This window comes from Stomoxys calcitrans, chromosome 2 (assembly GCF_963082655.1).
Source record: "Stomoxys calcitrans chromosome 2, idStoCalc2.1, whole genome shotgun sequence".
In the NCBI taxonomy this organism is placed as follows: domain Eukaryota; kingdom Metazoa; phylum Arthropoda; class Insecta; order Diptera; family Muscidae; genus Stomoxys; species Stomoxys calcitrans.
In genome coordinates, this window is record NC_081553.1 from 20,540,409 (window position 1) to 20,568,222 (window position 27,814).

General features: G+C 33.2%; 1 protein-coding gene across 2 annotated transcripts in view; it reads left to right on the forward strand.

Moving 5' to 3' along the window:
• LOC106080379 (GATA-binding factor C) overlaps nucleotides 1–27,814 on the forward strand; it is a 145,495-nt gene that overhangs the window by 113,690 nt on the left and 3,991 nt on the right. For both annotated transcript variants that reach the window (XM_013241754.2, XM_013241755.2), the window contains exons 6-8: nucleotides 9,514–9,657; nucleotides 24,510–24,696; nucleotides 27,098–27,285. In XM_013241754.2, the coding sequence (XP_013097208.2) occupies nucleotides 9,514–9,657; nucleotides 24,510–24,696; nucleotides 27,098–27,285 (519 nt within the window). The remainder of the gene's footprint in view (nucleotides 1–9,513; nucleotides 9,658–24,509; nucleotides 24,697–27,097; nucleotides 27,286–27,814) is intronic.

A 27,814-nucleotide genomic window follows, 5' to 3' on the forward strand; every position in this document is an offset into this window, starting at 1 on the left:
GTTGAAAAGACATAAATAACTCTTATACATTCAAGATGACTTTTTCTCTGTATCAGATACGAGAGATACGGGTCTGTTTTGTGCTCTGTGCGCTAGATTTGTCTCATTTTCACACATAAAATGGGGGAGGTTTTGTTGGTGGGGGCCCCACAAGACAACCCCTAAACGAATGCTGCCCCATGCCATGGTCTTTTTGCTATGGCTTCCCTTAGTTGCTGCCACAAATGCTGTGTGTCTGTATGTGTGCTGGGGCTATTTACAGCAGCAGAATTTTCTTTTTTATTACGGCCATAATGACTGTCGTCTTCTCTGGGCAAAAACATGAAAAATCCAAAAGGAAAGAAAAGAAAAATAAAATAAAAGAAATAAAATGGAATGAAAAGTAGAGAAGAGCAAAGAAAAAAAAATCAAACGAACGACAAAGAAATAAAAACTGTCGCTAATATCTATAAAAAATGTTTGTCAAGATAAGAAAAATCTTAAAAGAAAATATATTTGCTATGCTGTGTTCACCCACCCCGACCCCAAGCTGCTGTTTGTTCTCTATCCGAAGACATCCTTTTAGAAAGTAGAGGCAGCAGCAACAGCAAAAGAACCAAAAAGATGAATGTATAGATAGTTAAGTCTATATATGCGTGTGTGTGTGTGTGTGTGTGGTACGAAGGGCGGTTACACATACATACATAGACTCATACAGCCAGTGTGTCATACAATGTTACCCCAAGCGGGGGGTTTATATCTTTGTTTTGGCTTTTGGGGTTGTTGGCTTAGAGTCTGCTTGGGTTTGTTATTTCCTCCCTCTCCCCCCCCTACCTGCATCCAAGGGACCTTTTTGAATGGCAGCAGAGACAATCAGATACCAACACATCTAAACAAACTCTACCCAGATATGTATATATCAAAGAAGAGATAAAAAGAAGAGATATATACGACATACCTATACAATCGCAAAAAGATTTCGGAATATGATAAAAGATACAACCATATCTGTAAGTGAGTGAGAGTGTGTAAGTGTATGTGAAAGCTCTTTAAATGTGTGTGTATATATACACACATTTATATACCTTTTGCCATATCGGTTTTGTATCTATAGTTATGTATAGATAGAGCTGTATACATGTAGAGATGGACAGACAAAACAAACAAACAAACGACAGACGGACTTCTTTAGTTCTGTATCTGCGCACTATCTTAGATGTAAAAGGCCATTGGCTTTCTGGCGGAAGCCATTGGGTGGCCACTGATATGCCTGGCTATACTACGCAGGATGTTTTCCCCCCCAACCAATGAACTATAACTTTGCCGACGGCTGACACAAAAATTTTAAATTGATTTTTCAAATGGAAATCTTTAAAGAGTGGCGTTAAATTAAACTGAGATGGCTGGATGGATGGGTGGATGTTTTGTAGCACATATTTCGAGAGTATATGGAGGTGTTGAAAATGGTGGAGGTGTAGGAAATTTAAATGAAAAGAAATTTAGTGGACTGTGGATAGCATTTTAAATGGGCTTTAAATTATTAAAGATTAAATGCGCTCTTTGAGGTGGATAGTTGCTTACATTTACAACTTCGATGTATCAACTTCGAGTTTCAATGATACAAAGGCAGTGGGCAGCTACTGCTGCAACCATGGAGAAAAAATGATATGAGTAACATTGTTAAAGGATAATGTTTGGAGGAAAATTTATAGCATACTTTTGGGTTACAAATATTTTATTAAAGATTAAATACGCTCTTTCAGGCGGATAGTTGCTTACATTTACACCTTCGATGTATCAACATCGATTTCAATGGTACAAAGGCAAAATAATTTCTATACCTAAACTAAAACTACAAAGTGTTGCATACTTCAAGGGGATTTTTTTCTCTACTCGAATACTGATTGAAAGAAATCAAAGTTAGAAACCGGTCTATACACGATTGGAAAATTTATAAATGGAAAATTTTAATAAAATTCGTCAAATAAATGAGCCTATCTTAAGATATATCAAGATGTACCTTTCTCATATTAAAATAATGGTTGACCATTCTGTTCTAGTCCATGATGAGGATCCTCCATTTATTGGCTGACTACAAAAAAAGAAAAGTTGGAAGAGAAGAGTTGACTGGAAATATAAATCCGGGTAAAATTTCAAATCTCGTCAGCAAAGATGTAGTTATATTAATAACTGAAACATTTTCAGCAGAAAAAAAATGTCTGATGATCTGTATGATAAACACTTTTGATTACACCATAAATAAAATACTTTACCTTTAAAACCTTCCATAAAAAACCTACATGATGCCGTGCTGCTGATCAGTATTATTCCATTCAATCATCAGCAATTGTAATAACTTTTCATTGAAATATTATTCACTATGTTATCCCAAAAGTATGCTACAAAATATAAATTTCAATCAAAATTTAATTTTTTCGTAGTATACCAATGCAAATTTGCCCAGAACATTTCGTTAAGGAGCAGGGGCAAATTTCTCACGTTTTGAATTTTATCTCTCCAAAGAGGTGTCGCACTGCGGCACGCCGTGCGGACTCGGCTATAAAAAGGAGGCACCTTATCATTGAGCTTAAACTTGAATCGGACTGCACTCATTGACATGTGAGAAGTTTGCACCTGTTCCTTAGTGGAATGTTAATGGGCAAAATTTACATTTTTAATTCTGTTGACGCATTGTTGTTATTTAACATAGTTTCTTCACTTAGTTGATTTTTCGGTTTTAACTGACTCCCACATAAACATAGTTTAATATTTTCAACTGTGTTAGTGTGCCCACCACTTTCTTAAAGTCCTAAACGGCTGAAATAAAATTAAATAAAATTTTATAGCATACTTTTTGGCTGCATACTTTTACTCTACTTCAATTTCCTACTCGGTTATGCTGCTTAATGGAATTTAAATGATTTGGGATTACTGATCTGAAGTATTCCAATATCTATCTACCTCTCTAAAAGCCCATACTTTTGTCAATTCCAAAAGTATGCCACAGATACTGATTTCTGCAAATATGATTTGCAGGTAATTTAAATTTAATCCATACTAAAAACCGATAATTTTCGTCTTCATCATTATTGCACATTCCAAACATCCCAACTCCTCAAAGTATGCTACAAAATTTAATAAAATTATACTTCTTATAATTATTATAAATTAAAGAAAAAGATTTAATCTCCCCAAAATATGCGACAAAAAAATTACTAAAAGTATGCTTAAAATTCCCATTTTGATAACGACTTGTTTTACACTGTAAAAAATATCTTCAACCAAAATATGCTGTAAAAATTCCTTAAAGATTATCATAAATTTGATTATAATTAAAAAATTAATAAAATTAAAAATTTTCTCGTTAACTTGTTACAAATTTTGGTTTTAGGACCCCCTGCATCGGGAACTTTAATAAAATCCTATTTACACTGCTCTTTAAACTTGGCTTTAATTGCTCTATCATCTGTTTTCCCTTTACAAAATCAAATGATGAGAGCCTTAAATACGGATTTTGAGCAGTGTAAACTGGGTTTGGGACAACCGTAACGCAGAGGTTAGCATGGCCGCCTGGGTTCGAATCCTGGCAAGACCATCAGAAACAAATTTTCAACGGTGGTTTTCCCCTCCTAATGCTGGCAACATTTGTGAGGTACTATGCCATATAAAACTTCTCTCCAAAGAGGTGTCGCACTGCGGCACGCCATTCGGGCTCGGTTATAAAAAAGAGGCCCCTTATCATTGAGCTTACGCTTGAATCGGACTGCACTCATTGATATATGAGAAATTTGCCCCTGTTCCTTAGTGGAATGTTCATGGGCAAAATTTGCCTTTGCATTTGTAAACGGGGTTTAATACTTTTAATGGTTTCAAATTCCTCATTTTCACTCTCTTTTTGTTCGTAAGAACATTTTGGCAGTCATTTCTGATTGTCCTGTTCAAATATTGTACCAAGAAATAGTCATTTCACTTTTAAGTTTTTGCACATTTTTGAGCTAATGAAGAACATGCTGTGATAGTGGCCAGGATAACACCTTGCTGCTCTAAATATTCCACAGAAATTTAAACTGCCATTGGCAGCATGGCAGATTTTATCAACACTACCAATCGATTTTAATTTAACACTTTAGCAAAATCCTTAAGCAGGGAATAGTTGTTTTAAATTTCTGTTATTCGAGGCCGACGGACAACATCTTTCACTGGCATCTCTGATTATTTTTGTTGTGTTTTTCTTGGTGTTTTTTTTTTTTTTTTGGGGATTTGTTGGGTGTTACTGGGGACGAGGTGCAGTTTTGTTGAATTGTCATGTTAACAACTTAATTTATTTACTTTAGCCATGTTGTCATGTTCTGTCCGTCTGTCTGTCTGTCTGTCCTGTCCTGTCCATACTGATACGTCTGGCCCTCAATGGTTGGTGTCGTCGTTGTCGACGACATTGGTTGTCGTTGTTGTCGCACCACTGTAGCAAAACATAACGAAAGCGATCATTCGATTTGCTGCTGATTCAATCTGGGAATGTTGTTTTGTACTTCACACACAACGGCCAACGGGATGAATGTTGTTAACGCGTTTCCTTGCCAGTGTACGATCTTAACGAGGTCGTCACATAATTACTAAGCACCAGACCCAAACTGCAAAACAAAAAAAAGATTTTGGCCAATTTGAAAAATGTTTTGGTAACACTTTTGATTTTCGTCTTCGATCTTCGGAGATTCAGAGCACAAAATCAAAAAAAAAAAAAAAATGTGGCAAATGCGTGTAGGTGCTGTTCCGTTGGCCTTTGGTAAGCGCAAGCGTGCGTGTATAGTGGGCGTTGAAATTAATTCTGCCACAATGTTTTTGGGGGCTTAGCGATGGTGAAGCTTATTTCTTAAATCCTCCATTTGCGGCTGAATGTACGTGCATTTGTCTCTCTGTCTGTCCGTCTGTCTGTCTGTCCTTGTTTTAGTTTGGGGTTCAACATCATTTCGTTCGTTTAATAATATCGTTACAAGATCGTTAACACCTCTATTCGATGACTTCAAATACATTTTTGAGATTCCTTTTTCAGTGTTGTTCATAGTCTTGTTTTAGGCCACAAGCTTTGAGAATGCAGTTGATCGCTTGCTTTAGGGTGTTTCTCTAAAAGCTCTACAAAATCTTTTAAGAATATTATGTTAATGTGTTAAAGGCACAGGTGATCGATCCTTTTTTTGTTGTACTCTTAAGGAGAGACTACAAATTCCAAACGAAATAAGAAAAAAGTTTCCACAGGGAAAAACATCAATTAAAAATCATGGCAAAACATGAACAAAGCCAGGCTCAGGGATTTGTGATTTTTAAGGCCTAAGCAAGGAGCTGGCACAATCTGGGCACAGCGCTTCATCATGTTCTGTGGTACTTTGTTAGCCGTATGGCAGGCAGTATGTATGATCAACCACAAATGGTGGCAGACAGGTATCCATGCATCCTTAACTCTTCCCAGATTTTTTCTTCATGGTAACGTTTTTTTTGTTTAAAGTATGAAAAGGCCAGTTGGGCTTTATTAGCAGCTCATCTGGCCAAAATGCGTGAAATCTTGGATTTTGCCAAAGACTTACAGATGGACGGACAAAAGGACAGACATATACTGTCTTGCTCTGGGAGGACAACTTTTTGTCGCGTTGTTGCTTGTTTGTCGTTTTGTATTTCTGCTGCCGCTGCTGATGATGGTGGTGGTGGTGTTGCCCCTGGAACGACACGTACCCGCAACAACATTCAGTGTACATCATAAGGAAATTCGTGGAAATCTGAGCAGTAAACGAAAAAAAAACTGCTGATCGTCGTGTATTTTGTGGTTGGGACAGTAGTGCAATGTTTTTTGTTGCAAATTTTGTGGAATTGTCAATTTAATGAATTGATGCTGATGTTGAGCAAAAAAACAGAAACCCAAAAAAGTCCCACAAAATCCCCCAACTGGGTAACTCCTTTTTTTTCCTTGAAATTTTAAAACTCCAACCATATTCCGAGTAAACAAAAGATTGAGGAAAACAAGAAGAAGCTTCATTAATTTCATTGAAAACCAAAACCAAATAACGGAAATCCTCGAAAGCTGTAAAGCAGTGGTCCTTGGCTTAAAACACTAATTAGATGAGATCTAAGAATTAAACAAAACCACAAAAAGCTTAAAGCTCATTAAAGCTTTCGTTTTCAATATGATGATAATAAATTAGGAATTTATAAAAGACAAGCCTGATGGAGTGGTGGCCACTAGGATTGGTCATACAAAATATGCATATATCATCAACATCATCATCATCTTCAGCAGCAACCTCACACAATCGGCAGCAGCAACAGCCACAAGCTCAACACAAAATGCCATGGCGATATATCACTGTCAACAGTAAAAATGACAAAATGTCAAATATTGACAAGAGATTAATTGAAATGCAAACGCACCAGCGACACCAATATAACCAGCCAACATACATACAACAACACCAACACCAACAACAACAACAAAAAATGCATTGAGCGAGAAATATTGCAAACCAAAATGATTCCTAAAGTCCGAGCAGACAGACGGAAAAACGGGCAGTTCTACATACATGCTTTTACACACACACACACATTACTTTTGCTTACAAGATGGCGATTAAAGATAATCATTTAAACATTTGTTTTCTTATTTTCTTTCTCCCATGCATACCTCCTCCAATTTGTCTACCCCTTTCTCCTAATGCTTAAAGCTTCTTTGGCTATGTTGATGATTTTTGCTGCAATTCTCAAAAAAGGGGAAGCCAATAAACAGAAACGAACAAACGAACAAACAGACAGACAGACAGACAGACAGACATTAACATGAGGGCTTCCAGAGTGAGAAAAAGGCGAGAGAGAAAAAATATGCTTAAAAACCAACATGAAACTGTTTTGTTATGTTTGACTTATCATAAATTCGCACCTCCGAAGATTTATTTATGCGCTGACAGCTGCCATAAAGCCTATCATCGCGCAAACGCTGATGGTGGTGTTGACTGGCCGCAAAATTAGTGGCTGTTTGGGTGACACTCAAAATGCAATACAAAAGGAAGGAGTCACTAACATTTAAAAAAAAAGAGTAATGACACCCACAAAAATTAAGGCAATAAATTAAGAGGTTAAGATTTTGAAAGCGAAATGAAAGCTTTTGGTAGAATTTTATTAAGTAATTGGATTAATGCTAAAAAAAATATTTTTAGAAAATCAGATGTTCTAGAAATTTAATAGGTGAAGTCTAAAAAGCTTTTAAAAAAGCTGAAGAGCTTTTTAAAAATCCAAAAAGCTTTTAAAAAAGCTAAAAAGCTTTTAAAAAAGATAAAAAGCTTTTAAAAAAACTAAAAAGCTTTTAAAAATTTCCAGGTCATAACATAAAAAAATTAACATAATACTAAAGAGGTAGGAAGCTGATTTATTTTGGAATATCTAAATCGTTATGTTTTAAAAGCTTTTTTTCCAAAGCTAAAAAATATGTTTTGAAAAAGCTCTTTTTCGAAAAGTCCTAAAAACCCAAAACGGGTTATAAACTTCTTGAAAAAGTTTAAAAGCTTTTTAAAAAATAGTAAAAGCTGTTTTAAAGAAACTTTAAAGCTTTTGTTAAACCGTCTAAAAAGCTTTACAAAAAGGCTTCAAAGATTCTGGAAAAGGCTTTTGAATAAACATTTAAAGTTTTTTTAAAGAAGCTTTAAGGCTTTTTCAAAACGCCTAAAAGCTGTTTTGAAAAAGTCTAAATCAAAACTCTCTACATAAGGTTTTCATGACTAAAGCTCTTTAACAAAATTAAAAGACAAAACCTAAACAAGTAATTTTTTGCAAAAGTCTGGGGTATACTTCTCTCTTGGAGCTTTATGGCTTTTTTTAATCATGGTAAAAACTCTCTATATGAGCTTTTCCTCATGACCAAACTCCCGGCACGTGATGGCTATGAGAACCACATGGGTTGGAACTGTGAGCTCCGATTTTTAAAGCTTTATCTTAGTTTTTTATAAAAGTTTTACCTAATCTTTTAGAAAAGCTTCTTATAAAAGCTTTAACTAAGCTTATTATAAAAGCTTTATCTAAGCTTCTTAAGAAAGCTTTATTTAAGCTTTTTATAAAAGTTTTACCTAAACTTTGAGAAAAGCTTTTTATAACATCTTTATCTAAGCTTTTTATAAAAGTTTTACCCAAGCTTTTAGAAAATCTTTTTATAAGAGCTTTAGATACGTTTTTATAGAAGCTTTACCTAAGCTTTTTATAAAAGCTTTATATAAGTTTTTTAAGAGATTTATGAAAGCTTTATCTAAGCTTTTTTGAAAGCTTTATCTAAGCTTTTTATAAAAGCGTTTTCTACGTTTCTCAAAAACGCTTTATCTAAGCTTATTTAAAAAAAAAGCTTTATCCTATCTTTTAACGAAGCTTTATCTTAGCTTTTTACGATGGCCTTATTAGGAGGTTTTCACAAAAACTTTCATTTAAGGCTTGTTTCCTTTTTATTAAAGCTTTATCTAGGATTTTTATGAAAGCTATATCTAAAAGCTTTATAAAAGCTATATCTAAAAGCTTTATATAAGTTTTTTATAAAAGCTTTATCTAAGCTTTTTATAAAAGCTTTATTTAAGAGTTTTATGAAAGCTTCACCTAAGCTTTTTATAAAAGCGTTGTCTACGTTTTTCAGAAACGCTTCATCTATGCTTATTTAAGAAAAAGCTTTATCTTATCTTTGAACGAAGCTTTATCTTGGATTTCTACGATAGCCTTATTAAACGCTTTTCACAAAAGCTTATATCTAAGACTGGTTTTCCAAAAGCTTTTATCTAAGCTTGTTTTCCAAAAACTTCTTGACAAAATACCTTCATCTAACTTAAAAAAAATTACCAAAGCTTTTTGCAAAAGCTTTTATGTTAAGTTTTGTCTAAGCTTTAACGTGCGCTTGTTGCAAAAACTTTAAGGCCAAAGCTTTCATTTATATTTTATATTAAAAGCTTTTCCTCCAAGCTTATTTTGTATATTTTTTCAACATCTCTTTCAAAAAAATTTCCGGAGCGTTTTTGAAATCTCAGGTGGCAATCTTTGATATCTCAGGTGGAAATCCATACTCGCAGGCGATAGGGGTAAAGTTTTTATAAACTTTGCTTATGGGCTACATCTTTAGGTAAAAGCTTTTAAGACAACTTAATCTCAGATTTTAGTGGATTAAAGCATAAGGTGAAGTCAAGGAACAGTTGCATTAATTTGGTTTTGCATTAAAGTCCTTATGATAAACTGTTTTACTTTTAACTACAAAAGCTAATATATAAACCTTACAATGATTAACAAAAATATTTAAGCTTTGACTATGTGCCAGAATTTTATTGTGAAAGCTTTTGACTTTATATAAAAAAAACTCAGAATTAGTTATGGAAAAAAAATCTCGAGGTTGAAATTAACTAAAAACTTTGGAAGGTCTATCAAGCAAAGCATTTTATTATCAAAACTTCTAAAAAAATTTTCACTTTTTGTCTCCAACTACCAATAACATGACTAATTTTCTTTACATTTTGTTCTTAATCCTTTTTACAGACGCTGCAGTCCTTACAAAGTGCGGCCAAACGAGCGGGGACCTCATGTGCCAATTGCAAAACCACAACAACAACCCTTTGGCGGCGGAATGCCAGCGGTGAACCAGTGTGTAACGCCTGCGGACTTTATTATAAATTGCACAATGTAAGTATTACAACCAAAAATCATATAGGCAACAACAACAACACTACAACAAAATTTGCACACACTTTCTCTTCAACATAAAAAAAGAAAGGAAAAAAATCAGAGAAAACTGCATGCTGAGTAAATCTCTATAAAGGGGGATTGTCAAGAGCTTATTAACATGAAATAACTTCCCTTAGAGCCTGCATGAGTGCTAGCAAGAATCCTGGTTTATTGATCACTTGCTTGCTGGCCAACTAACTATTCATTCAGTCATTCCAATTCAGGGTGGCAGAGAGTGTGTGAAATAGCGTTTAAATAAATCCGTTATTGCATCCGTTGCTGATGATAGTTTAATGATATCAGCAGTAATGCACACCGTTGCGTACTTTTATCATTTAAATCTCATTTTTCGGGGAGGAAGGGAATAACAACAAAAACACACACTCATAACATTCTCATGCATATAGGCAGTGCAAGTCAAGCGGTTTCATTTAAACAGCTTAAGCGATTTCACACACCATTTACCACGTGTTGTCGTCTGTCTGTCTGTCTGTCCGTCCGTTCGTTCGTTGCAAACGTCCGTACTTAAAAACTGTTTTCAGTATTTTAGACCCAAGCACCAAGTACTCAAACTCTAGGATTTTTTTTTTTCCAACATAAATGCGATTGTAGAGATTTCCCATCGCTTTAGAGCAGGGAGCTCACCCTTTTTGTTGGTGTGTGTGTGTGTGTGTGTTTTTTCGCCTTGTATTCCTGTTGCCACCCTGTTTGCATTTGTGCTTGCCAGCGGAAGCTGCCGGAAGAGGAAATCAAATGCTTGCACACGGGCTTATTTTCCTTTTATGCCACCCCATGTCGCCGGTATTTGGTTAATGTTAAACATACGTAGCCAATCTATATTTCATTACCGAAAGAGCGAAAGAGATTTCGGCTGGTGTCTGTCCTTATCCTGGTGCTGTACTGTGCACAAATCGTTACAAATCTGATTTAACATTGGCATCATTTATCGCATCTTATCGCTTGCTGGATGTTGCTTCAATGACTTGCTGGCTAGCTAATAGTCAGGCTTTTTCGTTAGGGGGGGTGGTGTACGTTTTGCAGGGCGTTTACAACTCTTAGAGGCCAGAACTTTGACACAAGAAAAGCTATTGTTTAAAACCGAATGAAGCAACAACTCCATCCCCCAACTTAAACTCCCCCAAATTAGTTGAAATATACAATGGGGGAAATATTGATAGAGATTCCCTTAAGGAAATTTCAACAAAGCAGACAATCACATGACAGCCGCTTTGTACGAACCGCATTGACCTGGTGGAGTCCTTCATAAGCAAGGGCTGCCACCTCAGTGTACAACACATTGCTACAACAACAACAAAGTAGAAATAAGTTGTGAGAAAAATGTGGCCTGTACTTAATACTGAAAATAAAATAAAATAAAATAAAATAAAATAAAATAAAATAAAATAAAATAAAATAAAATAAAATAAAATAAAATAAAATAAAATAAAATAAAATAAAATAAAATAAAATAAAATAAAATAAAATAAAATAAAATAAAATAAAATAAAATAAAATAAAATAAAATAAAATAAAATAAAATAAAATAAAATAAAATAAAATAAAATAAAATAAAATAAAATAAAATAAAATAAAATAAAATAAAATAAAATAAAATAAAATAAAATAAAATAAAATAAAATAAAATAAAATAAAATAAAATAAAATAAAATAAAATAAAATAAAATAAAATAAAATAAAATAAAATAAAATAAAATAAAATAAAATAAAATAAAATAAAATAAAATAAAATAAAATAAAATAAAATAAAATAAAATAAAATAAAATAAAATAAAATAAAATAAAATAAAATAAAATAAAATAAAATAAAATAAAATAAAATAAAATAAAATAAAATAAAATAAAATAAAATAAAATAAAATAAAATAAAATAAAATAAAATAAAATAAAATAAAAATGAAATAACATGAAATGAAGTGAAATGACATGAAATGACATGAAAGGACATGAAATGACATGAAATGACATGAAATGAAGTGAAATGACATGAAATGACATGAAATGACATAAAATTACATGAAATGAATGAAATGACATAAAATGACATAAAATTACATGAAATGAATGAAATGACATAAAATTACATGAAATGAATGAAATAAATGAAATGAATGAAATAAAATGAAATGAAATAAAATAAAATAAAATAAATGAAAAGAAAATGAATGAAATGAAATGAAATGAAATGAAATGAATGAAATGAATGAAATGAATGAAATGAATGAAATGAATGAAATGAATGAAATGAATGAAATGAATGAAATGAATGAAATGAATGAAATGAATGAAATGAATGAAATGAATGAAATGAATGAAATGAATGAAATGAATGAAATGAATGAAATGAATGAAATGAATGAAATGAATGAAATGAATGAAATGAATGAAATGAATGAAATGAATGAAATGAATGAAATGAATGAAATGAATGAAATGAATGAAATGAATGAAATGAATGAAATGAATGAAATGAATGAAATGAATGAAATGAATGAAATGAATGAAATGAATGAAATGAATGAAATGAATGAAATGAATGAAATGAATGAAATGAATGAAATGAATGAAATGAATGAAATGAATGAAATGAATGAAATGAATGAAATGAATGAAATGAATGAAATGAATGAAATGAATGAAATGAATGAAATGAATGAAATGAATGAAATGAATGAAATGAATGAAATGAATGAAATGAATGAAATGAATGAAATGAATGAAATGAATGAAATGAATGAAATGAATGAAATGAATGAAATGAATGAAATGAATGAAATGAATGAAATGAATGAAATGAATGAAATGAATGAAATGAAATGAAATGAAATGGAATGGAATGGAATGAAATGAATGAAACTAATTGAAAAGAAATGAAATGAAATTAAATAAAATTAAATGAAAATTAAATCAAATCAAATCTATAACCTGAAAGCTTACTTCTTAAACCTTTACCTTAAAACCTAAGCATCAACCTCAACTTGGGGACTTATTTCAGTCTCTTCATTTATGGGATTTTTTCTAATTTTTTCTCCGTCTTTCAAGTTTTCTTCTTTCTGATTTCCCTTACCCCAGACCCACTGAGTTGACTTTTCTTTTGTTTTTTTCCCTTTAAATGTCATCCCTAAAACATGCGTGCGTTCTGGTGTTTTACGATGATGGATTGTTGATTATTATTTAAAGATATTTATGCTGTGCCTTTGTTGTTGATGTTGCTACTGTTGCGGCATGGCACTGGCTGACTGCCTGACTGGTGTTTCGCTTTTGATGCGTGTGCTACTTGAGATAAGCGGCCAAAATGATCCACCACCAATGTTTCGTAGTTGGCTGGTTGCTTCATCATTATATTGCCAGCATCTAGAGTCTCCCCCCCTGAAAACGAGGGAGACGCGGGTGGCTGTGAAAATGCGATAACATTCATTCATTCATTATGCGTTACAATAACATTTATGAGATTTTTGGATGGCGTTTAGCAACAAGGCCAATTCTTTTGTGGTGGTTTGTGGGGTATTGTACGGATGAATGGCAGCAAGGATAGATGTATGGATAGGACTTTAGATAGATATGTATAACACCCAGTCAAACGTTTGTCCTAGGCATTTAAGTGAAGTTAATGTGGCTGTTGCTTCCATTAAATAATAAATTAAATCAGTACTCGAATGTTTTGAGGCATATTCCACATCCATGGACAATCAGAGAAAAGTTTTTGGTGATTTTTATTTTTTTCTTTCATACAGACACTACCTCCCCCTTTGCCAAGGACTTTCTGGTTTTTTTTTTAACATTAAATATTCATTAGTTGCTGCAACATAAAAATGTCGTTGTTTACATTAAAAAATAATTTCCTCTTTTCTTGAAGCTTTCCTACTTCCCAAGGCTAATTATGGAAATTCCCTTAGAATGTAAAGAAAATTGTCTTAATTTTTCTTGCCTTTTTCTTTTTGGAGTTTTTCCTTGGCAGTTTTGTTTTATTTACAAAGTTTATAAGAGAAAAAAGTTTGTTCCCGCAAGAAAAACTTTACTTGTAACGCCTAGGGAAAAGTTTTGGCTTTATATAATGCAGGCGAAAAAAGAAATATGCCACCATTTACATGTCAGTGATTGCCCTTAACTACCCCAAAGGGGCTTTTAGAAGGCTCTGAGGAGAAGAGCCAAAGTTATTTTCGGTATTTATGGTTTTGCAAGGAATATGACACCTGTATATGTGTCCCCAGATACTTGGCATACGCATGTATAGATGTGTGTGTGCGAGTGTGTGTAAGGGGAGTTGCCTACAAACTTTTTAGCCACAAAGTTCACAACTAATGATTGTAATGGCTGCTGCTGTTGCCTTTTGGATATCACTTTCAAAACCTCATCCAATCTATGCAAATATGTTTGGAGTGCAACACAATGTAAAAGTCTATTTAATTGACTGTTAAAAAGGCAATAAAACAAATAAAGCAACAAAAACAAAGGCGAAAAACTTACAGCCAACAGCCGCCAACAATTGCCATTGATTCGATTCGTTTCACATTTCGTTTCGGTGCTGACTGGCTGGTTGGCAGGCTGGCAGGCGGGTTGGCGAGTTTTTAGTTATCTGATGAACCGATACAAATGAAATGCATTCATAAAACTACAAATGCGCCTGCGAATAGTTTGCTACCGGCACTTTGGGTGGTTTAATTAAAATGAAAAAATGTCCATATGAATCCAGGCCCAAGCGCAATACCCATGCCCCGCAACATGGGCAACATAAACTTAGGCGATCATATCTAAATATAGGACATCCATACACTTACACACAATACTTCTTGTGTGTGGTTGTTATAATAACAGCAAAAAAAAATTGCACTCGCGCCAATATTATTCGCAAACGATATAAAACAGATTAAACGTCAACGTATGGTTGAACAAAATACAAAACAAAAAATTATGTATGTAAAAATATTTATATGAGTAGGCCTTACAATTTTTGTATTCACCACAAAAATTTCACAGAGATTTTTCTTTTGGCCACTTTCCCATCGTGATAAGAAAGCGCTGGTTGGTTGGCTGGCTGCCTCGCACTATACATAACATTCAACCAAAAACTAAGCTACATAGTCATATTGCTACTCAAAATATTTTAATAGGGGACCCATAGAGTGTGGTTTTCAACGCGGGAATTTGTTTTGCGTTTTTACCAAAAACGATAAACATCACAAGACATGGCTCACTTGCAATGAGGAAATAAAAATCGTCATTCGTTAGCCTAAACATCAAGTATTTGAAAAACATAAAAAAAAACAAAAAAAATTGGAAAATTATTTAATTTTCTAGCAAAGGCAAAGCCGTCGGCATAGGTAGTGTTAGCAAAAAAATTATTTTTATGGCGTCGGAAGAAATATAAATTTAGATAATTTGGAAAAAAACCAAAAATATTTTGAAATTAGAGAACCAAAGAAAAACAATTCAAAACCTTAATTTCAAAAAATTTTCCAGGCACAAAAAAGAATTTTTTTAAGTTTTGAGCTTGTCAGATAGGAATGATGTAAGGAGAACCCCCTTTCTAAGTGAGGTCATATCTCTTCTTCTTATAGTATAAAATTGGTTTTTATATTATCAATACAATACAGCGCACAACAATCCGTTTACTGGCTTAGTTAGGTGTATGATCATAGTGGCAACCCTCTTTTCAATCTTAACTAACCTATTATCAATAATGTGAGGATTTAAGAATTTTTTAAATATATTTTTATGATTCTGAATATCTTATTAATACACATTTTTAGTTATAAAATACAATTTTTTCAATTCCACAAAATTTTCAAAAATCCCCTATATTGGGAATTTTTTAAAATAATCCAGGAATATGAATGTTTGCTTTTTAAAAAGCTATTCGAAGGCCTCAAATGGACTTCGCTTATCTATTTAATAATTTTCTGCGTTTATTTGGGGAAATTTAAGATTGAATTCGGGATATCATTAAGTTTTCCCCATTTTGTTATTTCTTTAATGAAAATATTGCTTATTAAAAAAAAATTAAAATATCTAACACTCCTGCTTAATAAGAATATCGTAAAATACACATTTTTAGTAAATAAAATTTGATTTTGATGGATTCCACAAAATTTTCAAAAATCCCCAATAATGGGGAATTTTCAGAATACTCTAGGAATAATAATTTTTGCCACAAAAAAAATCTTTTTGAAAGGCCCAAATGAAATTTTAAAACTTTCTTAGTTTATTTGGGGAACTTTTAGATGAAATTTGGGGATATCAATGAAATTTCCCCATATTTTGTTCCACTAAATTTATTGAAAATAAAGTTTTCTTTAAAATTTTTCATGCAAAATTTCCATCAAATCGGATAAGAATTACGCATGCATGTATAAGAATTTACAATACCAACAGGCTGTCTGGCTATAGACCATTTCGTTCAATGCTTTCTATTCGAAGAATAGCACAGCAAAGAACTGTCAAAAGTAAGGCAAAATGTGTGATGTTGCTTAAAACCATTTGACCGGTTATCTGCAACGTCATTTACAATCTATACCCATACTCATGCTTTTACAAATTTGTTGTATTGCCATATTTACAAAATCACCCATATTCGGCAAGTTTTATAGCATACTGAGTAATAGAACGTCATTTTACAATCTTAACCCATATTTATGCTTTGAAAATTTGTTTCATTGTCATAAAATATGATGTTTATTAATTCCACATAAAGGTTACAAAATCCCCCATATTAGGGAATTTTCATGAAAAATGCTGGGGATAAGAAATTTTGCCTCAAAAATGTGTTTTAAAAGACTCAAATGACATTTTATAGTTTGTTCTAGAACTTTCTGAGTATATTTTCAGAAGATTTGAATAAAATCAGAGTTTCAAAAAGTTTTTCCCCACTTTTTTATCTCTCTTTATTTACCGAAAATAAATTTTTTTAAAACTTTGCGCGTATGTAATGGTTAATCAACTTTGTGTATGTGTATACATTTTTCAACCCCATTTCAAGTGATAAAATACAAATTTCGTTAATTCCACATATTGGTAACAAAATCCCCCATATCAGGGAATTTTCATAAAATTCTAGGAATAAGAAATTTTACCTCAAAAATGTATTTTAAAGGCCTTAAATGGCATTTCGTTGTTAAATGTTGTCTTTCTGCGTGTATGATTAGAAGATCTGCTTAAATTCAGGGTTTCAAAAAGTTTTCTCCACTATTATTTTCCACCTATTTTTACCGAAAATATTTTTTTAAATTTTGCACGTATTTAAAATATGGGTAATCGAATTTTATATGTGCATAATGATTTTAAAACCACATTTCATGTGTTTAAATACGAATTTCGTTAATTCCGCATAACGATCACAAAATCCCCCATATCAGGGAATTTTTATAAAATTCTGGGAATAAGACATTTTACTTCAAAAATGTGTTTTAAAGGCCTTAAAGGGCATTTCGTTGTTAATTGTAGAAATATGTTGAGTGTATTTTTAGAAGTTTGGGTAAAATTCAGAGTTTCAAAAAATGTTTCCCCAGTTTTTTTTACTCACAAATATTTTCTGAAAATAGCTTCTTTTTAAACTTTGTTCCTATGGCTAATTATTTTTTTCTGTATCCATTAAAAACTAGATTTTTTCTAATTCCCAAAAATTTACGTAAAAATCCCCACATACAAAGAATTATATCAAAATTATTATAAATTTTTTTTTTAAGATCTCAAAATTATCTTTTTATGCCCTTTAATGTCTTTTAAAAGACATTTTAAGTTAAAAAATTTGAAAACCATAAATTCCACATAATATTTACAAAATCCCCTGTATTGCGTAAATTTCATAAAACTCTGGGAATTAGAAAATGTGTCTTTAAAATCACTTTTAAAAAGCTTAAATAGTTTCTGCTACTTAATTTAATAACATTCAGAGCCCTTTTTTCAAAATTTTAGTTAAAATTCTAGGTAGTGGCAACTTTTTGCCCACATGTTTTTTATTTTTTTTTTCAATCTTTAAAAAAAGTCTTTACAAATTATTGCACATTAACATTATTATTCATCAAGTATAAGCTATAAAATTTTAATTTTATTTTAATCCCAAAAATGTTTACAAAAATCCCCATATGGGGGAATTTTTCAGAAAATCTTAGGAATAAAAAAATTCAGAGTAGAATTTTTGTATATGAACTCTCTTTTCACATATAAAATAGAAATCATACATTTTGCTAAATATAAGCATCACGAAAATCAATTTTAGTAAATTCCTAAAAATTTTCCTATAAATCCCCATCTGGGGAATTTTTTTTTTTTTTGATATTTAATAAAAAAAAAAAACAGAATCATCTATCATCAATTGAAAAAGTTTAAATATATCATATTATTCAACATTTTTTCCTTAAGCCCCCATACCACCCATAAATCATTGGCCATGCCTGCTTCATAATATTTCCCTTGAAGACAAACGATGCTCATGTGTAATTTATTATGAACAATTAACATGTTTGTTTCTGGTTTGCATTTTCTCCCCTCCCACCCCCGTCCCCACACTGCCAACTATACAGGGGGTTTCCCTTCATTTTAAGCGATTTAAAAATGATGCCTTTAAATGTTGCATAAATATATGCCACCCAGTGTCACAATATTAGCATGAGTTAAGATTCAATTCAGAAGAACCACATCTGGTTATAACTTGGTAGCGTAGAGGAGAACAAAAAATACTTTTTAAAGGCAACAGGCAAGTAGGCAAGAAGGGGAGGGGGTTAACCTGCATGTGAGTGGGTATGGTGATGTGTCGACACGAATCGGTAGCAACAACAGAAGCTCCCAAACTGACTAAGAACACTGTGAAGAAGTGTTGCCTGACTGGCTGCCAGGCAGGCCGAGGAGCTCTACTCTGCACTACGTCGCGTGTAATGGTTATCAAAAATTAACTTGACAGCAGGCAACACCGGGGAACCCAAAACAGGCAAACATCCAACACTCATTTTAACAGTTTGGAGCAAAAGCATGCAGGAAGTTAACATATGCAAGCCCATCATGCAGTTGCAGTTGATCTTGTAGCAGCATGAGGATGCCAAGTGATGCGCTCGATTTACGTTCTACATTACGCAAGCGTCCACATATATCTTTTTGACGGCTGGAGCCAAGCTAAGGCACTGTGTCGATTGCATGTCTGGCAATAGGAGAAGAAGAAGAAACAAATATTTGTTTTCCTTTTGTTGTTGCAAATAGTTTGTACCCCTGCCCATATCTCATTACTATGCTTTGTAGAACATCATTGGCAAATTATCACATTAGACCCCGTTTTCATTTCTCAGCGGGACTTCTTTATTTCCTCAAACACACACACACACACATACCCTCTGCACTGTACTCTCGGATATATTGCATCTTTTTTGTCACCAGCAGTTAAGGCTATCAATTACCGAATCAATTATGTTAACATTATTTTTGAGAAAAATGTTTCCAACTTGGCAAACCTTTCTGCGTCAATACAAAACAATGTTGCCATTCTCTTTGTCACCAATGGCATAAGAGGTTGGGCGATTTTCTTTTGTTTGATAGCGAAACTCCATTGTGAATGCCGCCTGTAAGTGATACAGTTTTAGTTTTGCCGTTTTGAATGTTTAAATCCTGCCTGCCCTTTCATAATAGCATTGCAAACATTAGGCAACAATCCCAATCACCACCCCTTGCGTTACATGCAGAGCCTCCTTGCGAGATCCTAAGTGCATTTGCTGGAGAGAACAAAAGGCTTCGGGGCTACTGTGTAAGAGAGTGTGCGCCGCTTTGCCGGCGCTTCATCTTGCTTTCATCATCATCATCTCATAATTTAACCATTGGTCCCGAAAAAAAAAAATCAAATCCTCCCTTTTGTACATTGGGATGTTTTGTTTAGCTAAGTACTTAAGTGCTGCTGCCTCATGGTGCCTTCGTTTGCTTCTTTCCTTTGCTGGCATTAAGCGGCTTCCTTCGTTCGTCTTTGGCCGTATCCGACAAAGCATTCAATCAGCGGCAAATGGCAACGGTAGTCGTTCATTCATTTTGAGTCAGTCATTTTGTTTGCACTTAAACACTTTTCGTGGTCGTTAATGCATTCGGTGAAATTTAGAGGTTTTATTCACGCCCAGGTATTTTTTTTTGCTCTGCTCTACCATTGCCGTTGTATTCGTACTACACACATATCACCCCTCCAGGCCTTCACCTCGTTTTATCCCCTCTGTAACAGCAGACATTCAGTCTATGGAAAAGTAGCAACAATGCCACAACACAGCACCAACAATCATCATCACCAACATGCAGACAAACCAAAATCAGCACTGTGGGGTAACTTAATATTGTAATTGTGGCACAATGAAGCGCAATTCTAACAACAAGAAAATCTAGGAGTAGATTTTTCATGGACGATAAGCTACCCTTTTGCTATGTACAATACATGCATACTAACATACCAACATACTTACATTACGTACGTAAGGCCAGTCATAGTGACTTTTTTTACTAACGTGGAAAATATAAAATATGGAAATGCACTGAGAAAAAATTTGAAAATAAAATTTTAGAAAAAATAGAAAAAAAAAAAATAATAGAAAAAAAAAATAAACAAGAATATATTCAAATTTACTAATTTCAACCCGAATACATATTTCAAAATTATAAAAACTTAAAATTTGAAAATTCCTAGATTTTTTCTAAAATCCCATAAACATTGGGATTTTGGAAAATGTTAAGGGAATTACAATTTTCTGTTAAGAAAACAATCAGAAAGTATGATATAAGACTTGAAATGTTATTAGAAATAATTTTTTGGATATTCCTAGATTTTTTAGAAAATCTCCTAATTTGGGGATTTTGGGAGTTATAAAGGGAGTTTATTCTGTATTTCAATAAAACCCTGCCAATACGATATAAGTTATGGTAAATGTTGTTTAATTACTACATTTTTTCTATAATCCCACAAATATTGGATTTTGGAATTTTCAAATTCCTAGATTTTTTCTAAAATCCCACAAAATTTATATTTTTTTGGAAAATGTTAATGAAATTTCAATTTTCTTGCTAGAAAAAAGTGTGAAACTATGATGTAACACTTCAAATGTTCTTAAAACTATTTTTTTAGATATTCCCAGATTTTTTACAAAATCTCCTTTTTTGGGGATTTTGTAAATTTTCAAGGGAGTTTTTCTTATATTTCATAAAAACCCTATTAATAAAATATTAGCTACCTTAAATATTGTCGAATTACTACATTTTTTCTAAAATCCCATAACTATTAGATTGCGGAATTTAAAAATTTCACATTTTTTCCAAAATCCCACAACATAGGGATTTTTGGGAAATTTTAAGAAAATTTAAATAAGCTTACAAAAAAGACTGAAATTATGGAATTAGGTCACTTTAAATGTTGTTAGACATAATTTTTTGCAAAATCCCAGATTTTGTACAAAATCTCCTTCTTTGGGGGTTTTGTAAATACTTAACAGAGTTTAATTTGTATGTTACAAAAACTTTTCCATTACGATATGACTATCGTAAATTTTGGCGAATTACTACATTGTTTCCAAAATTCCACAAATATTGGGTTTTGGACTTTTCAAATTCCTAGATTTTTTCTTAAATCCCACAATATTTACTAATTTTTTAGTAAATTTTAAACAAATTTAAAATTTCTGGCTAGAAAAAAGTGTGCAACTATAATATGAGACTTAAAATGATATTAGAAATAATTTTTTGGATATTCCCAGATTTTTTAAAAAAATTCCTTATTTGGGGATTTTGTACATTTTTATGGGAGTTTAATTTGTATTTTACAAAAACTTTACCAATACGATATTAGTTATCGTAGACTTTGTCGAATTACAAGATTTCTTTTTTAATTCCGCAAACATTTAATTTTAGGAATTTTCAAATTCCTAGATTTTTTCTAAAATCCCACAAAATTTACATTTTTTGGGAAATTTGGGAAATGAAAAAAATTTAAATTTTCTTGCAAGAAAAAAAGTCTGAAATTATGATAAATCACTTTAAATGTTGATAGAAATATTTTCTTGCAAAATCCCAGAGTTTGTACATAATCTCCTTATTTGGGAATTTTGTAAATTCTTAAGGGAATTTAGTTTTTATGTCATAAAAACCTTACCAACAACAAATGTAAAAGTTTAAATGTTGTTGAAAAAAAAATTTTAATGTTCCTAACTTTTTTTAAAAATCCCAAACTTTTTTGTAAAATTCCAGAGTTTTTATAAAAACCGGCAACTTAAGTATTTAATGAAACTTGGATTTTGTGTATTATTTTAAAACCCCCATTGTTCATGTTTATCTTTTTTAGTCATCAGTAAATACCTTTTCAATTAAGGTTCAAAGAGATTCTTATCATATTATAAAGCATTTTTTTTATTTTCCCCACAGTTTTTTTTTTTTTGAAAAATCCCAAAATTTTTATTAAAATCCGGAATACCCATGTTCCGTGATACATATTTACGTTACTGATCAGTTTTACCATCCCATTTTTTATTGCAATCCTTCATTAGTAGTATATCCCAGAATTTTCGCAAAATCCCATAAATTGGGGATTTTTAAAACTATTTTGGGAATTCTTAATTTTTACGCAAATTGTTTAAAATCCTTCAAATTGCAAGCTATTTCAGACAAAAACCATATGTACATTGATTGATGATTACATAATTTTCGAATTTTCCCAAATCCCAGAAATTCTTTGTTTTAGATAGGTATTCATATACATTTTCCCAAAAACCCATACATTTGAGTTTTTTTTTAATATCAAAGTAGTCTGACAATTTGTTTAAAAAAACCAAGACTTTTCAAATGTTTTTTAAGGAAACATGAATCTTCTTAACATGTTTTTACATAATCCCAGAGTTTGTATAAAAATCCCAAAGTTGGATTATTTTGAGAAATCCTGACAAATTTGTATGCGGACTCTTTTTAAATGTTTTGAAATCTCTAAATCTCTAAATTCAAGTTCAATTTTAATTTTTAGAAAATCCCAGATAATTTGCAATATCCCATAAATTGGGGATTTTTAAAAAATAATTTGGGAATTTTTGAAATTCACTGGAAACATGGGTTATTCAAATTTGGTTTGGAAAAAACAAGGATTTTAAGCAGGTTTTAAACCAAAATCCCACTTTAAGGGTATACAATATACAACTTCTGCAATAAATTGGGGATTTTTTTTAATATTTAGGAATTTTTATATATCACAAAAAAACATAAAACTTAATTTTTATATTATAAATACAATTTGAAGAAATTTTATTTTGTTATCAAAAAAATTAAAAGTTTTAATAATGTTTTTATTAACAAGTCCCAGGGTGTTTATAAAAATCCTAGGATTTGGATAAATATTGGAAAAATAATATAACTTTTTTAAAAATCCCAATTATTTTACATAATCCAATAAAATGGGTTACTTATAAATATTTTAAGAACTAAAATAATATAAAAAAAAATTAAAAAATTTTAATATTTTACATATTTTATTAAAAAACTGAATTCTTTTCACATTTAAAAATCATTTTCAAGAAAAAATTTTATATTTCAATTAAAATCCCATCATTTGGGGATTTTTTAAAAAATTTTAGGAATTTGAAATTTTCTTAAGTGTTTTTTATATAATTTTAATTATAAAAGTTTATGTTGACATTTTGAAATTCTATCAAAGTTTTAAGCAAAAATCATAATATTTTATATTTGTAATCCCAGTTTTTCCTCTCAGTGTATTGTATTTTGACCAACAATTCATCTACATTTTTACTATATATTTAATATATACACGAATGGTAATGCTATATTTGGTTATGGCAAAGCAAAAACAAAATGAGAACTGAAAATCAAAAGCTGGGACACAAGGGGGAACAATTGTTCAGACCTATAGAATGAGAGAATAAACACCTATACCTGTATAAATGCCTACATACAGGAGCACAAGTACAAGCATTCATCATTACTTACACACCAGCTGCTAGTACTCATGCTTTGCCCTGCTTCGACAGTATGAGTAACTCTGCATAAGTGTTTACACGTGTGTGTGTGTGTGAGACTGACTGCTTCTATATGTTGTATGTTATCAACGCATTAAAATCGGAGTTGTTGTTTTTTCTTTTCTAGTTATTGTTGCTGCATTGGCCACCACAACAACATACTCATGCATAATACAATCAAAACGTTTCGTTTCGTTTCGTTTTTTTTTTGTTGATGTTGTTGTTTTTGCTTTCATACATTACGGTTGGTCGCTGTCGCTGTCGCGTTGGTTCTTGGTTCTTAGCTCGCCTGGCTTATCTGATCTTGTAAAAATACGATATAATGTAATGTTGCAAGCTTTTTCCGGTTCTCCTTATGCCTTTTAGGCATCAAGCTGGAGTATGGGGAGGGGGGGAGGGGAATGAATGCGAGAGTAACTACACTCATATGCGTACTTGCATTTACATACATACTGCCTGCCTACCTACCTAACTCAGCAATGGAACTTTCGCAGTTGCATTTACTGCATTTTACTGGTACTAAAAAATCTAGCTGGCCCAATGTTAGCTGGTAGTCGTTTCCTGTTGGGTGAACACATAACACATCCTTCCTTTTCCCTTGTGATATGGGATTTCTCTCAGGGTGCAAGTCTATATTATGTGAGTGTGTGTTGTTTTGCTTGTGGAGTTGTAATTTTTAAACATAAAAAATTTGTCGGTTCTAAACCGCCAAAGGTCATGCTGCCGCTGCCATTAGTGTTGCTTGTTGCAGCAGCAATCATTGACCATGATGATGTATATTTTGGTTAATAATTTATTTTTTCATTTCCTTTCGTTTATTCCTTTACATAGGTTAACCGCCCTCTAACCATGAAAAAGGAAGGCATTCAAACCCGCAATCGTAAATTATCCTCCAAATCGAAAAAGAAGAAGGGTCTCGGTGGCGGTTGTATGCCCTTGGGTGGCCATCTGGGCATGGGAGATTTCAAGCCTTTGGATCCCTCGAAAGGTTTTGGCGGAGGATTCTCAGCGTCAATGGGTAAGTTTAACATATATTAAATTACATTAAATATTGAATTGGAGAAAAAGGGCAAGGAAAATTTAAGCAAAATTTTACTAAAAATTTATAAAAAATAAAAATTAAAAAAAAAACAAACCAAAAAAAGTATAAAACAAGTAAGAGCGTTCGGCCGGGCCGAATCTTATGTACCCTCCACCATTGATCGCATTTGTCGAGTTCTATGCGCGTTATCTCTTTTTAGACAAACAAAGAATATTGAATGAGAACTGTTATGCTATTGGAGCTATATTAAGTTATAGTCCCATTCGGACCATAAATGAATGCTGAACATTGTAGAAGTCATTGTGTAATATTTCAGTTCATTCGCATAAGAATTGCGCCTTGTAGGGGCTCAAGAAACAAAATCGGGAGATTGGTTTATATGGGAGCTGTATCAAGCTATTGATCGATTCAGACCATTTTAGACACGTATATTGAAGGTCATGAGAGAAGACGTTGTACAAAATTTCAGTCAAATCGGATGAGAATTGCGCCCTCTAGAGGATCAAGAAGGCAAGATCCCAGATCGGTTTATATAGCAGCTATATCAAGTTCTATACCGATTTACGCCATACTTAGCACAGTTATTGGAAGTCATAACAAAACATCTCATGCAAAATTTCAGCCAAATCAGATGAGAATTGGGCGCTCTATTGGCTCAAGAAGTCAATATACAAGATCGGTTTATATGGCAGCTATATCAGGCTATTGACCGATTTGAACCTTATTTGACACAGTTGTTGGAAGTTATAGGGAAACACATCGTGCAAAAGTTCATTCCAATCGGATACGAATTGCGCTCTCTAGGGGCTCAAGAAGTCAAGATCCAAGATCGGTTTATATGGCAGCTATATCAGGTTATTGATCTGGGTCTGGGTCGAGTGTGTCTGGCTGGGTTGTTTAACAGGTGACGTGTATCATGCGTTCCCTGGCTGAAATCGGGGTACACATCTTGCACGTCGGCTTCCATTCTTGCTCTGTAGGAGTTCGTATGGCTGCATCTGCCGGAACGTAATTGAGCCAGAACCACTCTGGTTTCCCGGGAGAGGTAAATTTCTTCAGATGCAATGGGAGGCGGTCGTTCTCCAAGGACTATATTCAACCGGTAACCATTTACCGCTTCTGCTACCGTGTCTGCATGAATGTTGCCTAGTTCTGCTTGATATGCCGCTTGATCTAGAGGTTCTTCCTCTGCAGCGCCGAACATCACGCTCTAGATCATGTAGATCTACCTTAAGGCTTCTTGGCGGTGAACAACTATCCACACGATGATGATTTGGATGGTCTTTGCTATAACATCACAAAAGGTATTGCTTAGACCGCATTTTGTTACGTCTTCGCACTGGTAGGATCTTGGTCTCCTGATGGAGGTGGTCCATATTAGAACTGAGGAGACAGCCCATCGCAATTCAGAGGGCGGCATTCTGACAGATCTAAATTTTAATCCACTGCCTGTCACAAAGTCGCTGCATAACTTACCACAGACCGGCCAATTGCTTTGTACGTGGTCAACAAGATTTCTTTTTCTGCACTGCAAGTGCTGCCAGCAAGTGACATGGGGACCTTGTTTCTAATTTTGACTTTATCGCAAATTGCTGTGGCATGTGAAGAGAATTTTTAAGAGCTGTCCAATGTAACTCCAAGTATTTTGGGACACTTGATGGTGGGATTCATTTCTCCATCGGCTATCACTTTCAGCCCCCTGATCACCTTATGCGTGTATGTGGTGAACAATGTTGCTGAAGATTTGATGCCAGATGTCTTCAGATTTCTTACAGCGAAATATGAGGCAAGTTCGTTGAGGTAGACTTTCAACCTATCGCTGATGTCAACAAAGGGTGGGAGGTCTGCCATGATCGTCCGCATATGATGCGATCTATATGCCGTTTGGAGGGGGTGAAATGGAAGATAAGTAGAGATTAAAAAGTGCCGGAGATATCACCCCACCTTGGGGAACTCTCTGTTTCACTCTACGGTGCTTGGACTTCGTTGCCCTAAATTCCAAAAATAACTGGCGACCACACAGATAATTCGCGTCCCATCGTTTCAGGCCTGGCTGGAGGGACGTGTTGGCGATGTAGGTCGCTGAGGATTGCCAATGGGTCATATCGATTAAGATTAAGATATAGCTCCCATATAAACCCCCCAATATGACTTCTCAAGCCCCCCGAAGCCGCAAAAAAAATTTTAAAAATCTCTTTAATAAATTTTTTTTAAATTTTTCACATTGTTACAACTTTTTCTTCAACCATTTGCAAATGAAAGTGAATTTTTGTGTCCGTCTTTCTTTCGATTTTGCATTCCTTCTCATAACTCGAAAAGTTTGTATTTGTGTTTAATTTTCTTTTTTTTGTTTTTTTTCTCCCCATTTTCTTTGCAGCTCAACATTCCCATCTTTCCAGTGGTTTACATCCAGCTCATGCGCATATGCATGGCGGTTGGTATACAGGCGGCATGGGAGCTTTGGGTGCTTCCAGCGGTCTGCAAGGTGGCTTCTCAACGGCTGGTTCATTGGGTGGTGGTGTAGTGCCACACTCGCAGCCCTATCATTTGGGTTTGGGTTCAATGGTAAGTTTCAAAACACAAAAAATTTAAAAAAATTTATGAAAATAAAAAAGAATAGAAAAATAGGAAAAGAATGAAAAGGCAGTGTTAAATATAAAAAAAATAGAAAAATTAGAAAAATAGTATCAAAACTAGGAGAAAAAACTTTGATTAAAAAACCTAGGAAAATGTAATCAAAATTAAGCTTAAATTTGAATAAAAAGCCGACGGCCCTTAACAGTTTCTCAAATTTGGATACTTTAAGCGTATGCGGCGGCATAGTTTCAGGTATAACAAAGTCTCCGTTGCTGCTATGTTTCCTTAGTCTCCCTACTACTCCCTATACTTTGACTTGCCTTAAATATTTTCAATGGGACTCTTGCATCGCACAGTGGCATGGAACCGAAAAAACTTGTAAAAAATATGAAATTTGGAATGGTAAGAGCGGAATTTGGAATGTTAGCGAGATTGTTTGTAAAATTCCAAGGCCCTTTTGGCAGGCCCCTAAAGTAGGTCATCTCAGTACTCCGAAAAAATTTTTGGGTTTGCCAAA